Raw genomic sequence first — 15,842 nt, 5'->3', positions numbered from 1 at the left:
TGACAGCCTCATTTCTATTCCTAAAACAATCCTTGCAGGTCAGTCGTCCACTGTCTTACATTACATCCCTACATTAGCATACCTCAACTAAAACGGTTCTGGAATCTCAGTAAAACTTTCCCCATCAACTTCAAGCAGGTCTGCCAAACTTAACAGTCAACTGATGACCAAATGCAGTCGCCAAGTGGTCCCCAAGTAGCTTACTGTGACTATTATCATCTCAAGTACCTTCCCAGCATAGAAAGAAACAGTATTCTCCATTTGAAAATTTATGTTCTAAAAGGATCCTTCTTTAAATGAAAAGGAAGGGCAGGAGAATAAAGAGAAAATCGTATTAGATATTTTTAGTTTTACATTTTAAATAACATTGGAAAATTATTGAGGAATTAAGGTGCAATAACTTGGACATTTTTAAAGTGTTTTAAAATGATCTAAAAATGATCTATTACAGTATGGATACCCAACAAATACCATCTTGAAAAAAACAACAGATTCCACCTGTAAAAATTCTACGGTTTAAGATATATGTGTTTTTTTACCTGTTATAACAAAATAATATATATATTTTTCTTTTCTTTTGCTTTTTAGGGCCACACCTGTGGCATATGCAGGTTCCCAGGCTAGGGGTCCAACTGGAGCTACAGCTGCTGCCCTACACCACAGCTCACGGCAACACCAGATCCTTAACCCACTGAGTGAGGCCAGCGATTGAACCCGAAACCTCATGGTTCCTAGTCAAATTCATTTCTGCTGTGCCACAATGGGAACTTCCAAAATAATATATTCTCACTTAAAAGTAAGTTGTTCTTGTCAAATGTGTACCCATCCACCTAACAAATATTTACTGGGTAAACAGTCCATTAGTTGTGAGCAGGCAGACCCAACCATTTGTTTTTATGGAGCTCACAGTCTAGTGTTAGTGATGCTAAGTGTATTATTTATCCACATATCATAATTTTATTTTTTTTTTGCTTTTTAGGGCCACACCCTCAGCATATGGAGATTCCCAGGCTAGGGGTCTAATTGGAGCTACAGCTGCTGGCCTACACCACAGCCACAGCAATGCTGGATCCTTAACCCAGTGAGCGAGGCCAGGGATGGAACCCAAAACCTCATGGTTCCTAGTCAGATTTGTTTCCACTAGGCCATGACGGGAACTCCAGATATTAAAAATATTTGATGAGATTTTTGGGGAGGAGAGGGAGCAGAGATTGATGGGGATGCAATATCTTTTAAATAGTTAAACTGCAAAAATCAGAATTACTGAGATAAAATTAACCTTTATGCTTTACTAATTCAGTAGTTTTTAAACTTTTTAAAAGCAGCATCTTTTTTTCTCAAACCGAATTTCATATGAAACCCTAATATAAAATAGAAGCAAAGCTGCTCGAGTTAAAGAGGAAGGGCTTCGGGTACCTCCCCCTTGCCCCTCTTCCTCATCCCGCCACTGGGCAGCTTCTCAGAACCCTCAGGTCCAGAGAGACCCAGTCCTTAGAGGTGGGAAAGCAGAGTCTTGGAGGAGCCAAGTGATCTTTAGTGGCAGAAACTAAATGAGAACCAGGACCCAGTGTCTCACTCCCACTTTAGCCTCTTCTTCCGCTATGCCATGTTTACGAAACTCCAGAGCCACTTGTGATGGTTCTGCCTGAATTTAAGGTTGACGATGTTTACACAAGGTCTTTACCTGACACACTGAAAAGCATACAGAGCATGAGGATTGGCAATTGCAGTTCGTTTCATTCATCCATCCGTTCAACAAACATGTACCTATCAACCTAGGTACCAGGCTCTGCTCCAGGTGCTGGCAGCCAAGGATGAAACAAGGCGAGGGCCCTGTCCTCATGGAGCTCTGCAGGTTGTGCAGAGGAAGACGGCACCAGGAGAAGGCGACGCAAATGACTTGGGGTCAGGCAGCACAAAGCAGGGCCAAGTTCCAGTAACAAGTGCTCCGTGCCCAGAGCAGGAGATGGGCAGAGAATGAGGGGATGAGGTCCAAGGACTGGAAACGTTATGGCACACAGGGACTTGAAGGGCTCTGGATTTGTTTTTGGAGTTAACTGCAAACCTCTCAGAAGCTTTGCAGCAGAAGAGTAGCACGACCTCATGTATAAAGTTCACTCTGAACTCTGGGTTGGACTTAGACTGCATAATAATTAATGATGATAACATCAGTAATAGTTAATGCTCAGTAAGTACCTACCATGTGTCAGCCACTGCTCAACAAGGGGACATACGGCCTACATACAGCAATAGGCACATAACAACAGTTACTACCACTATTCCCATTTTACAGATGGGGAAACTGAGGCAGAGATGAACTTACCCAAGGGCTCACAGCTAGTGAGCAGCGAGTTCAGAATTCGAACCCGGTGTTGACCCCAGAGCCTTCCCTCTTCCCTTCTACATGACACTGAGGTGGAACTTGTGAGAAGAAGGTGCTTGCTGGACATATTTTAAGGCAGAATCACAGGTTAGATTGGAGTCAAGGGATGAGCAGGGGAAAGGATGATTCCTGGTTTAAAGACAGGAACTAACATATGCTAGTCACTAACCACTGGTAAAACTAATCTCTCTATAATAAGGGCGCTTTACAATATGTGGACAAATTATTTCAAGTGATAACCGGAACTTGAAAATGCCTGTCATGGAGAAAAGCTGTTTTTCTGGTTCGTGAATGCAGCGTGTGAGGCAGCATGTGCAACACCTGGAATGGAGGTGAGAAAGCTGATGCAAATGCAGCACTAGTCCAGAATATGCACAAGCAGACATTCAGCCTAGTGAGTTAAAACTGAACAATAAAAATTAAATTCTACCTAGTGTCCCCCAAACGTTTTTATCAGCTCTACAAACAGCCATTTAGTCCCAGATAAATATATGAATCCCTTTCCCATATGCAAAAAAACCCCATCAACACAAATTATCAGGAAGATGTAAAGAACTACATAATAGAAAAACCAAAGTCAAGACTTTTCGCTCCTACCTTGACAACTTTCTAAGCACACAACACAGTAATGGGAACAGGTGATTCACTGGCTGGTTGATATTCCATCAGATAATAACATCAACCAATCATCGAAACACCCTTCCTGGGTTGGTGAGTGTAGGCTGGTGGGAAAGGTAACCACTGAAAGAAAGGGAGACAGTGACACCCAGGGTGGTTAGTTCGTGCCTGGAGGGGGCGCTGTCCGGGGACAGAGCTGCACTGGCTGCGGAGTCTCATGGGGCCATGGCTGCCTACCTGCCTGCCTCTCTTTGCCTCCTGCAGCCTGCAGACGGCCGCCAACGCGGCATTTTAAATGTTTCTAAATTCTCCATAGCAGAGTTTAAAAAAATAAAAGGGAAGAGTTCAAAATGAACGGTGGCTGCAGGCTGCGTGCGTTCCCCAGAACTGCACTACCTGCAGCAGCTCTGCAAGTCTCTCTTGGCCCAGGACCTGTGTTCAAAGCTTCAATCTCTATCAAATGACAACTCATGAAAACTGAAGTCACGTGAAATTAGGTTTTTCACTAGTTAGTTACCTGCTGTCCCTAAAATCCATGCGGAGACTAAGATGTACTGCCAGTGGAGTGGCATCTGGAAGGCCTGGGAGGTAGTCAGGTCAAAGGGTGGAGACCTGGTGACGGGCGTACTGCCCTCAAGCCTCCCTCCGGAGGGAGTAACGACGGCCCCAGAGAGGTGGGACCTGCTGGGTTTTCCTCCCTCCCCCCGGGCCCTCGGAGCTGTGGTCGAGGGTGGCTGAGGGGAGGCTCCCCAGCTGAAGAGGCTGCGGTCAGACAGGGAGCAGCAAACCCCAGGTGGGACAAGCCGCCTCCTTCCGTTGCACCCGCCCAAGCACACCAGGCAGAGGTGACACTTCAGAAGGAAGGAGCCCGGCACCTGATTAACACGAGCGAGGTGCTGGGGAGGCCTCGGACAGAGCTGGTGCTGGGGAGGCCTCGGACAGAGCTGCATGCTCTGTGTCCTCTGAGGCGGACTGGGTGCCAGAGCAGGGCTGCCACGCCAGCGAATAAATGCTTGTCTTTGCTCTTCTTCAGCAATGTCTGTGCCTTGTTAGGGGCTGAACTGTGTCCCCGCAGAATTCCTGACCTTCCGAACCCCAGAATGTGCCTGCATCTGTGAGAAGCCTTTAGAGCGGTGACTCGGGTTAAACGAGGTCGCCGGAGTGGGCGCCTAGTCCCCAGGACAGGAGACCTTCGGAGAAGACACACTGTGGACACACACACAGGGAACACCGTGTGAAGACAGAGCAAGACAACGGCATCCACGGACGAGCAGAGAAGCAGCCAACCCGGCCCACACCTCGATCTTGGACTGCCAGCCTCCAGGATGGTGAGAAAGTCCATCTCTGTGGTTCCAGCCACCCGGTCTGGGATGCTTTTGTTGTAGAAGCCCAAACTGACTAAGATACTACCCTTGGGTCTACCTCCGAAGCCTCAAAACTGATTTGCTTTACTAAACACAAATTTTACGGACTGATTTATCTGTTCATGAAAAGTCACATATTTCATTATTTATGATCCTTCGCTTTTATGGTCCTAGGATATTTTCAATGTCAATGACGTAATAAACAAACCATAGGAATTAAAACTTATTCTACAAAACCATGTCAAAAAGACAACTGAACACAATAAATGTGGAAGGTGGTCACTGGCACATGGACCCACACGGGTAACGAGAGAGCCCTGGGGTCTCCTGTGGAAACACAGACACGCAGCTGTGGTGACTGACTGGTGACGCTCAAGATGAAAGGGCACCTTTGCAAATGTGGAACCCAGCGTCTAAGCAATACCCTCGGTTGGGGCTGAAACAGTACAACGTGGAGGGATGCGTAAAAGACACCTTGCAGTGGTGGCGGAGGACTAGAAACCCGGCCACCTTTGGGAGAATAATGCCCTATCACACCCTGTTCCTCGGTACTCGTGTCTGAGCATTTTTATCCTGAAATGCTTTGGTAAATAAAAGGCACATATCAGTAAAGACTAAGAGGCTACACATTTACAATGAAGGATGCATTTCTCCGGAGAAGGAGAGAAAGCTGGGGAGGAAGGAACCGACTGAGGCGGTAGTTTCACGTGAGCCTGAAACAAAATGGAAAGGCGCGCATCATTCACAGAAGGGAGTCTTCCTTTTCAACATAAAGGGTAAGAAAAGTGGTCACCTCACACCTAACACTACTTTATATTCAGGTCAGGACACAAATTTCTCTAAGGAAGAGACATTAATATTCTATGCATCTCTACATCACATTAGAATTAAAAGAAAATCTTAGCATGTTCCACTTCCCGAACGGTCAAGGGGCCAAAATCCATAGTGGGGGAAAAATGGTGCCTGTTCTCAAATATCCAGAAAGGAGCATCTGAAACCGTGAGGTTCTTTCACGGTAACTCCTAAAACATTTCCCTTTTCCCCAATAGATGATAACCTATTAACGTGACTTCTACTCATTTTTTGGGTTTTTTTGGTCTTTTTGCCTTTTCTAGGGCCACACCCACGGCATATGGAGGTTTCCCAGCTAGGGGTCTAATCGGAGCTGTAGCCGCCAGCCTACGCCACAGCCACAGCAACGTGGGAGCTGAGCCGCATCTGCGACCTACACCACAGCTTACGGTAATGCCAGGTCCTTAACCTACTGAGCGAGGGCAGGGATCGAACCTGCAACGTCATGATTCCTAGTCAGATTCGTTAACCACTGAGCCATGACAGGAACTCTGACTTCTACTTATTCTGCAGGCCTTCCTATAGCAGGTAAAATAGTAGCAGAATTACAGGCGAAGTTTTGACAAAATGCCCACTCATTCACATGCAGCTAACAGGAATTAGAGCAGTGACACACCATTCAAATAAAACATAATGGTAATAAATACCCAAGATCTACACAGCCATGAAACTGGATGTAGCAGGTTTGCAGAAAAAAAAAAAAAAAAACAAACCCAGCGTAGACAAAAGGACACCGTGTCTAACTAATCCCTAAGTGTCCGTATCTCGTGAGGAACTGGGGGTCTGTGAGAAGCACGCGGTGAGCACGTGAGCGGTATAGGGACACTGAGAGGATGCGGCCTCTTTGCCCCGACACAGATTTTCACGAAGCATGGAAGAAAGCAAAGTAGTCTGAAAGAGGCAGTAGGCAAGAAGATAAAAAAGAGCCTTCTAAAATTTAAGTGCTGAAAAAGCCTAGTCCCTTCCAGTTTTAGGGACAGCAGTGTAAGTCAGGCTGGCAGGCCTTGCGCGGAGCGGGTAAGTGACTGCCAGGTGCCAGAGCCAAACTGCAGTGCTGGGAGCTGCTTCACTTCAAACAGTGTCACCGGCTCATACCTACTGTCCATGGTGGCCCAAGACCAGGGAGCAGGCTAACGTCCACCAAGTGGAGCTAACGCACGGCTGGAACCCGCATCAATGTCCATCTTCTCCAAGCAGCTGCTGGCCGATGGCACTGGGACTGTGCTGTGCACAGGTCATTCCTGACCCAACGCCTCTGAACAGTGGAACTTCTCAGCAATTCTGCAGCGGTTAATGCACACTTGCTGTTTGCATTTCTAAGGGCCCTTAAGGCAACTGTGACTGTCTCTCAAGAGGAATGAGAAGGGGTGGAAAGAAGGGACCAGAAAAGAGGGGACAGATGAGAGGGAAGGGGGAGGAGGGAGAGCAGAGCCGGGAAGGCAGGGGAGGGAGAAAATGAGAGGGGAGGCAGGGTGGGAAGGAAGGCCTGGAGGCCTGGCGCCCTTCCTGGAGGCCGTGAGCAGGAGGCGGTCCTGGTTCACCAGACTGAGTGGGCAGCGCCCCCACTGCAACCAAGGGCTCTGCGCCCGCGCGGGTGATCTGACCTCTGTGCGTAGTAATTACACGCGTAAGAAAAAAGATTACTCGTGCTAGCTTCGCTGAGCTGAAGCCAGCTCTGCAGGCCTCTAAAGGACATCAGCTATCGGCATCGGTCATATTTTCGCATGCGAATAAATATCAGCCCCCCTCTTTCCACAAAGGTCTATCCAAAGAAGCATTAAACATCTCGTGCCATCTCTTCAGATTCGTCTTAGCCTCTTCAGATTCATCTTAGCCGACTCAAAGGCCCCACCCCAACAGCTGCACGGGCCTTTGTTTGGTTTAAGTATTTCCTTTTACCCCAAGCAGCTGAGTGTAACTAAATGATTCAAGCATAACTGATGTCAAAACAGACAATACGTATTAATATTTATTATCCCCGTTCATCCTGGACTTCTTTGCAACAGACACAGTGTGGTTTTGCTCAGGCCACTACAGCTGCCTGCCTAAAACTGTGTTCTTCCCTTCTTCCCCTGAAAACCAGGAGTTTAAATGAAGAAGTGAGGAAAGCAGCGTAATTCTCATCTGATATGAGGGATACTTTTGTGAAAATGCCACATTAATGATATTTTTCACTAGTGTGTGGGTTGGTTGTTTGTTCGTCTTTTTAGGGCCACACCCTTGGCATATGGAGGCTCCCAGACTAGGGGTGCAATCAGGGCTGCAGCTGCCAGCCTACACCACAGCCTCAGCAACGCAGGCTCCAAGCTGTGTCTGCGACCTACAGCACAGCTCACGGCAACGCTGTACCTGTAACCCACCGGGCGAGGCCAGGGATAGAGTCTGCGTCCTCATGAATACTAGTCGGATTCATTACCACTGAGCCACGACAGGAACTCTGAGTGGTTTTTTTTTTTTTAATTAAAAAATTAGAATAAATTTCGTGATAATACTCATGAACATACCTTAAGCAACTTGCTATGGGCCAGCGACTATGAGTATGCTCTGCTTTATAGCGGGCGGGGGGGGGGTGTGTCAAACATTTCTGTAAAATGCCTTTTAAAAAATAGTTTGGGCTTTTCACAGGCCACATAGCCTCTGTTGAAACTACTTAATTCTGCCACCGTCACAAAAGCAGCCATGGATCAAGTGCAAGGGAATGGGCAAAGCTGCGTTCCAATAAAGCTTTATTTATAGACCCCTGCTTTCCAGCACACAAGGAAATACGTGCTAATTTTCTCTGCGTCCTTTTCGTGGCTCACGGTACTGCCATTATCTGTCTTCTCCCACGCTGACATGATCGCTAACTCATGTTGCCCTGTTTGTCTACCCTTCCGCTCTAGTTTTATCTATCCCAGTTGGGTTAAAAATCATTTTTACCAATCTCAGTTATAAAGTGTTGCACTTTAATGTTCTATCTTAACCTGGCTCGACCACAATAATCTCTGTATGCCAGCGCCAACAATTAGACTACTCTGCTCAAAAGAGGAACTGTGATTTGATATATTTCAGAATAAAGGCAAAAATGTTTATTAGCTATTTTTTCTTAAATAACATTTTCCCCCCTAAAAAAATAAAAGCCAACAGAAGTTTTCGTCATGGCTCAGAGGTTAACAAACCCAACTAGTATCCATGAGGACTCAGGTTCGATCCCTGGCCTCGCTCAGTGGGTTGAGGATCGGGCATTGCTGTGAGCTGTGGTGTAGGTCGCAGATGAGGCTCAAATCCCATGTCGTGTGGCTGTGGTGTAGGCCGGTAGCTGCGGCTCTGATTCAACCCCTAGCCTGGGAACCTCCATAGGCAGGGAGTGCAGTCCTAAAATGCAAAAAAATAAAATAAAAATAAAAAGCCAACAAAAAGAATACTCTTAAGCATCCCTAAAAAAATAAGTGCCTCTTAAATCCCTTGGGGCTTGTCCATCTTTGATCTTACTCAGGTCTCTGTCACCACCTGGTGGACACCACACTCAACTACAAGTCTCGAAGGCAACGGCCTCAGAAGTTGGGAGCTCTCTGCACCCAACTGGAGACCTGCAAGCCCAGGAAAGTGCAGTTTGCTGTGAGCCACGTCCTATGGTAAATGTCAACAACAGAACACAGGCACTCCGACTCTTCTAACAGTTTCCAGTGAGAAAGAGTGGGGCCACTGTCTGGAAGATTCTTCTGGGACAAAATCCTTATTCCTTCCCAGAATAAACAGTAAGTCCACTGGGTTTTAAAATGTTGGCACAAAAGAAATGTTATACTTTCTAAATTATAGCTATAATCTTTTTTTAAAAAATCTCCCCCCCCCAAAGTTATTATAGTTAGGCTTCACAGGCCAGACTTTTTTTTCTAGTAGATTAAACTTGAAAGATAAGGAAAGCGAAAAAGAGATATTTACATGCATTTACTGTTATACATCTATTTTAATACCACATAAACTTGACAGATCTCTGTAAAATTACTTAATTTTTAAAATCTGCACTCTGTGTTTCCTGTATTTCAATCCGCCTGCTCATATGCAGAAACTGTTATGCACGTGTGAGGGCATCAGTTTCCCATATGCAAACAAATTAAAGTGAAAACCCACTCAAACACTCCAAAGTAGGACATGTTTTTTTTTCAACTAACACACCATACAACTCACCTGTCTGTGTGTACAGTCAGGAGAGAGGCTCCCACCCGCTCCCACTTGCCCCACACTAATCTCCCACCCTGCACGGTACTGCGAGAGCCCTGCACCAGCCATCAGGCCACCCAGGCTCTCCTGGCGATAATGCCCCCTAGGGTCGGCATCTCACGATCAGTCTCGGCTTCTGTAAAATGGAACTTCCACTTGCTCTGCTACTTGCGGATGGTTTCTCAAAAGTCAGATGATGAAAAGTAAAAAGGGCTTCTTGCGACAGCAGCTTAACGCACCATGGTTACTTCTGTTGAGACATTACTGGTGTATCAAGCTTTCTAAATCTAAGTAGGGATTCCATGTGGAGAGGTAGCTTTAAGTAATATGTCTGCATTTTCTTAAAATAAGAATAAAGCCATAAGCAGCAGATGAGACCCTGATTTACACAATGTCATCACAAGGATGCTTAGGTTTTCAAGCAGAAAGGGCCCGTGTTAGCTGCGCGTGTCTCCCAATCTGAACTGTAAGTTATATAAAAGGTGTTTGACCATTTTCTTACCAGGTTCCGGAAGGTCTAATTTTGCCCGCTTGAGTTCTGCCATAGAAATCTGAAGTTGCTCTATCACAAAGTCATCTTCAAAGAAAAAATCCTTTGCCAAGGTCTCCTGGAGAAATTCTACAAGTTCTTCCATTGACAATTTCATAAGATGTTCTAAGAAAGGATAAGAAAAAGAAACAACAGCTATTTTAGGTTGAGAAGATGACATATTCTATTCTGATTTTTTTTTTTTTTTAAGAGCACAACACAGAACTTAGACATGGCCTTGTGAATATCACCAAAACTCAGTAGGACAAAAGTATTTTCTGGTATTAAAGCAGTCACAGTGAAAGGCAGGTGAGAAGAGAATACTGCTAAATACCTTCAGTGCTGGAAGTTCCTGGGCCAGGGGTCAAACCCCCACAGCAGTGACCCGAGCCGCTGCAGTGACAATGCCAGATCCTTAAACCGCTGTTCCGCAGGAGACCTCAGGCGTTAATATTAACCCAGAGCAAGAGCTTCTTAGACAGAGCAGCGGACACAGACCACCCAGGATGACGCGTGTGCTTTGTTTTCCGGATATGGAGCTCTGACTGCCGGGGCACAACCACTTCTAAGTCTGTATTACCACTATCAGAATCTCTCAAAACTCCAGGTTATTAATTTTATTTGTATTTCTACCTAGGAAATTAGTTTTACTGAAAAAATTCAAATTACAGATACAAAGCCGAAACTAAGAATATGTTAAGATCTACTAGCCACTGCCCTACAAGCAGATGTGTGTATGCTTATCAATTTACAAAAATAAATGATATTTTCCATGTTAATCACCCCATTTTCCCCCGCTCAGTAACATCCACAGACGTCACTGACGCTTTTCCCTTCAGCACAAGTGATTTTACACCGTCCTTGTTAACAGCCACCTGAGAGTCCACCGCTTGTACCGCTATTCCTGAACTGGTCTCCACTACTGGGCATTTAGGTTGCTTCTAATTTTAAAAGAAAATGTATTAAAGTACAGCGATTTACAATGGTGTGTCAGTGTCTGCTGTGACTCACTCATATAGTTATACACACATTCTCTTCTCAGACTGCCTTCCATCATGTTCTCGCCCAAGAAACTGGATACAGTTCCCCATGGTTGCTTCTAATTTTTTCACTGTTTAAAATCACTGTGTGACTTTTCATTTTTTTTAAAGTAACAATGTCTCTAAATACTGGCAAGGCAATTGGGGGAAAAAAAAACAAGGAAAAATAGTAGGAGCTTTGACTAACTATTGGTCTAGACACAGTTTCTGACGCTTTATAGGGTGAAGGAACTTTGCTTAAGTCCTTAAGCTCTCTCTTGCTAACGAAGAAAAAATACCCAGCAGGAGATGAAGTTTTTCCATACCTAATTTAATCTAATGATACGGTAGGATATAAAGCAATTGTTATGCTTAAAGTTTATTTACAAAGGTGAAGAAATGGAAATAGAAAATAAAAACAGAAACAGAGGGAGTTCCCATAGTGGCTCAGTGGTAATGAGTTTGACTAGTATCCGTGAGGACGCGGGTTCAATCCCTGGCCTCACCCAGTGGGTTAAGCTATAGCTCTGATTTGACCCCTAGAGCCTGGGAACTTCCATATACCTCACACGCAGCCCTAAAGAGCAAAACAAAACAACAGCAACAACAACGAAAAAAAAAAACAAATAGAAAACTTTCTATTTGTCAAAATCAATCAAGAGTCATAAGTAAAACATAATTTAAGAGAAAAGGGCCATGGAGAAATATAACATCATACGTCTACCTTCTGACTGTTTAGCGAACATTAGTAAGTCGTATCTTTTTTTTTTGCTTTTTAGGGCTGCACCTGTGCAACATGGAAGTTCCCAAGTTAGGGGATGAATCAGAGCTACAGCTGCCGGCCACAGCCACAGCCAAAGCCACGCAGGATCCAAGCCAGTCTGCGAACTGCACCACTGCTCACGTCAATGCCGGATCCTTAACCCACTGAGTGAGGCCAGGGATTGAACCCACATCCTCATGGATACTAGCTGGATTTGTTTCCACTGTGCCACAACGGGAACTCCCAATAAGTACGTATCTTAACGGAAAGTATATTTTTGTTCTATGTCTGGACCAGTTCATAATCCAGAGAGAAAAGTACAGCAGGGGTGGGTTGGGGGTGGGGACTGGCTGACGGCTTTCCTGCGGCTATAATGACAGACCCTCCGTCTCGAGAGATAACTCATCACCAACGGGTTCATCTTGGTGCCGTGGTTTGCCCGCTGCAGGGGGAGGAAGATGAACCACAACACTTCAGAATCCTCTTCTTTCAGAGTAAATACTACAGACGTACCTGATTTTAAAATTTTCACTCCTATGTAGAATCTGGAGAGTCGGGCACTCCTGAAGTCCCTGCTTTTCAAGGAGTCACCAAACAATCTCCTATCAAATCGACTTAACATGTTCTTAGAGCAACACCAGCAACCAGAGAGAAAAACTACAAAACCTGCCCCTAGATACTCAATGATCGTATCCCTGAGCTGGGAAAATGACCGGATGAATCGCTCAGGAGCAACACGAGGGAGCAGAGAGAGGCGCGTGTACCACACAGCGACGGGGCCTGGGCCAGACGGGAAGCACTCAACGGCTCCTCCCTGCACAGCGACCACTGGGCTCGCCTCAGACTTAAGGTTCTTCACACCCACGAAGACAAACTCTCTTGATTTCTGAAGTAAGTAGAGCTCATCAACTTCACAGAGCCCTTGAAGGCTTTAAAGCCTCGTGCTGCGGCTGGACAACCGTGGCCATGGACGGCACGTGGCCCAGAGGCCGCAGAGCAGCCAGACAGGGAGATGAGCAGGAGGCTGCCCGTCTCCGGGCCACGGCCTGGGCTGGGTGCTTCCTTCCTGGGGGAGGATGAAGCGATAGCATCCCTCCAGCCCTCGGATGGAAGCGCCCATCACTCGGTCTTTCCTCCTATAGACCCGAGATTCAGACCAGTGAGAAGGAAATAAGGGGGTCCCCTGTGGAAACAAACACTTAATAAAAATCCTGTTATTAGCGGAACCAACACACTGCATTGTACTTAAGTGTGAAGATGATGACACCAACAGAGCAAAGAGTCAGGGGCCTTTGCAACGCAGTTGGGGAAAGAACCAAGGAAGGCAGATTACTAGCTGAACATAACCTCTTCACAGATTTCAAGGATTTTTGGAACTCATTACTAAAAGAAAACAAATTTGAAGTTGGGATAAGAAATCCAGAGTTAAAACAAAGCTAGGTTTTGGTGAACTCTTGATACTGAAACGTGTTCTTACTTCTGTGTAATTTCAAGATTGTGTAAGACATAGCAGGAAGGACTCGCTCTCCTTCAAAGATGTAGATGTCCCATATCCTGAGGTTGAGGGTGAAGGGAGTCTGCGATTAAACACAAGGCAGAAGGAGGATTAATGGCTGGCCCTTGTCTGGCATTTGTAACTTTATGATTGGGTTTTGTCAATAAATACTCACACGATCAAGGAAACATTGAAAAAACCACTTCATTGTGTAAAAACTTGTGTAGATTTCTTGAGAGTCCTGAAAAAAACAAAGACTCAACAATTTCTGAATTGCTGCACACAAAGTCTGACAATATAATACTAACAGGCAGGATGCTGGAGGGAGCTGTCACAGCTACACAAAACCATTCACTACACATTTTTTTCCTGCTGGAGTTATTTCCACTTTTTCCTCCCTCTTTCTCTCCCTCAATTTTACTTCTGAAAATCGCCCTGAGAATAAGTCCTTCACAGGATAAGACCTTAAAATAACACCTTGATTCTCTTCGATATGTTCTAGAGGGAAGTAGCTGTGCTTTACGAAATTACTCTGGTTTACAGAGAGCATGTACATGGTTCACTCAAGACTAGTTTGTATGATCCTTACAATACTTTTAGTACAAATTAAAAAACCTCCCTTAAAAACTATATCATCGCTCTATCAGCTTCAAAGAAGTTTGATTCTACGAGTCAGGGCTGTGATAGCTAATCAGTACTAAATGTCACCAACCTAATGTCCTTCAAACAACTGGGAATCGTAACTGCTCAGTAAATGAAATGACAAGCCTGCAAATCAATAAGGTAACTGGGCCAGGGCTCTGCTCTCAGGTCTTCTGGCTTTATTCTTGTGCAGTGGGCGTAAGTCAATGTCACGTCTACCTACCAAGTGCTGCTTAAGCTTGGACAAAAATTTATTCAGTATTTTTTCATGATGTTCTTGAAACCTCAAGAGTTTGGGAAAACCATGGACAAAAAACCCTAGAATACAAACAGAAAAACAATACTTCACAAACAATACCAACAAAAATCCTAGTTTAAAATGCAATACATTTCTTTCACTTTTTAACTGTCAACGACAAAAACAAATCCAGTGCTACCCAGATATTTTTCTTCCCCACCAAAGAAACCACTGTGTATGAGCTTTGGTTAATGTGTTTGCTAAGGACTTCCTACAACCTTGTAAAAATATAAAAGAGGATAGAAGCTTTCTGGATTAGAAGGGAAACTAGGAAGTTAAGGGAAAAAAAAAAGGCAACTGAGGCCATTTATGAAGATTAACTGTTCCCCTGAAGTACTTACTGGGTCACATCTTATATGCACACATTTTTTGTAAGTGGTTCTAATCCTGATTACTTATCATTTCGTTTTACCATTAACTGCGTCACAATATTGAATGACTTTTCCAGGCTTCCTCTAAGAACATCATTAGTTCCGTGCTCCTAAGTTATGAGCACTTTGTAATCCTTTCCAGAAGTGACATTACCATCAGCTAAAACAAACAGGCACGGTGTGATCAATGTTAATGTATTTTATCCCAAGTGATTATACAATGTAATCCACAAGATTTCTAGGAAGTAACACATTGTAAATGGGAAGTTTATTATTAACTTTTATCTTCAGCTCATGGAACTTTACATCTATTTTTATTCATAGGTTTCCTTTCAGATATGCTACACGATGAACTTCTGGTTTTCTTCACGCTAGTGTTTTCCAACCTGGGTTCTCTACGTGACTCTGAAAGATGTCCTACGCTTTTAAAAGAATCCAGGAGAAATATTACGTATTTTATATACTTCTTCTTGCACACGTTCATGAGGCGTATGAGTTTCTGAATGTTTCTAAGTTGCTTTATAGACTAAGAAACTGATTTTTCTTTGTTTACCTCATCTCTTGGTCTGGTTTGATCCTGGAGTCCATTTTTCCCTACAGTATATCTGTTTCCAAAAAGTGAAACCAGGTCCCTCCAAGGACCCAAGGAACACACAGGTGGGAAAGCTGCTGTAAAATCTCAGAGAAGGGTATTTCTTAACCAAATCTCAGCTTTCTAAGCTGTGTGTAAAATTTTCCAGAGACAGAAAATTCCTTCCTTAGTAATATTTTCCAGTGAAATGATTTCATAAGAAAATATATATCTCTCCTTCTGTGCCACTTTCATGGTCAATTTGATAGGAATGGGAGTTGGAAGAACGAGAAAAGTCTGATTTGACAAAGGCAATCCCTTCAACAACAAACTAGCTCAAGGATGCTGAGACACCTAACACTGCTTCGCTTTTCAGTGGTATCCCAGACTTGATCTTGAAATTTCCTTTTCTTCAGCCCTCGCTTTCCTCGACCCATATCAAGTGATGCCACTTACACACAGGAAATGGAAGAACGGGGACAGCTTTAGTTATAAAATTTCATAGGCAGACCTAGAAACAAGTACCTCTAAGTAGAAACTTACCCATAATAATGACCTACACTGCTCTGTAAATGTTGAGATAGTAAAATTAATACTGCTTTATAGACTAGACTGGTGACAATAACTGCTGCAAGCGAGCTATCAGGTATGTTTAAAGCAATGACGCTTCTAAAATTGGCCAATATTGCACATCATGACCTACTACTTAAATGGTAGCGCTCCATTGTACTTCAAGA

The 15,842-nt window shown here is 44.4% G+C and overlaps 1 protein-coding gene across 6 annotated transcripts in view; it reads right to left on the bottom strand.

The window, feature by feature from the left end:
* Window positions 1-15,842, bottom strand: part of USP6NL (USP6 N-terminal like) — a 204,895-nt gene that overhangs the window by 8,409 nt on the left and 180,644 nt on the right. For all 6 annotated transcript variants that reach the window (XM_021064996.1, XM_021064995.1, XM_021064997.1 and 3 more), the window contains 4 exons: window positions 14,089-14,183; window positions 13,399-13,464; window positions 13,206-13,305; window positions 9,920-10,072 (listed from right to left, as the gene is read on the bottom strand). In XM_021064996.1, coding sequence (XP_020920655.1) covers window positions 9,920-10,072; window positions 13,206-13,305; window positions 13,399-13,464; window positions 14,089-14,183 — 414 coding nt within the window. The remainder of the gene's footprint in view (window positions 1-9,919; window positions 10,073-13,205; window positions 13,306-13,398; window positions 13,465-14,088; window positions 14,184-15,842) is intronic.

Source organism: Sus scrofa, chromosome 10 (genome assembly GCF_000003025.6).
Source record: "Sus scrofa isolate TJ Tabasco breed Duroc chromosome 10, Sscrofa11.1, whole genome shotgun sequence".
Taxonomy (NCBI): Eukaryota; Metazoa; Chordata; class Mammalia; order Artiodactyla; family Suidae; genus Sus; species Sus scrofa.
This window is presented reverse-complemented; position numbering and strand designations above follow the sequence as displayed.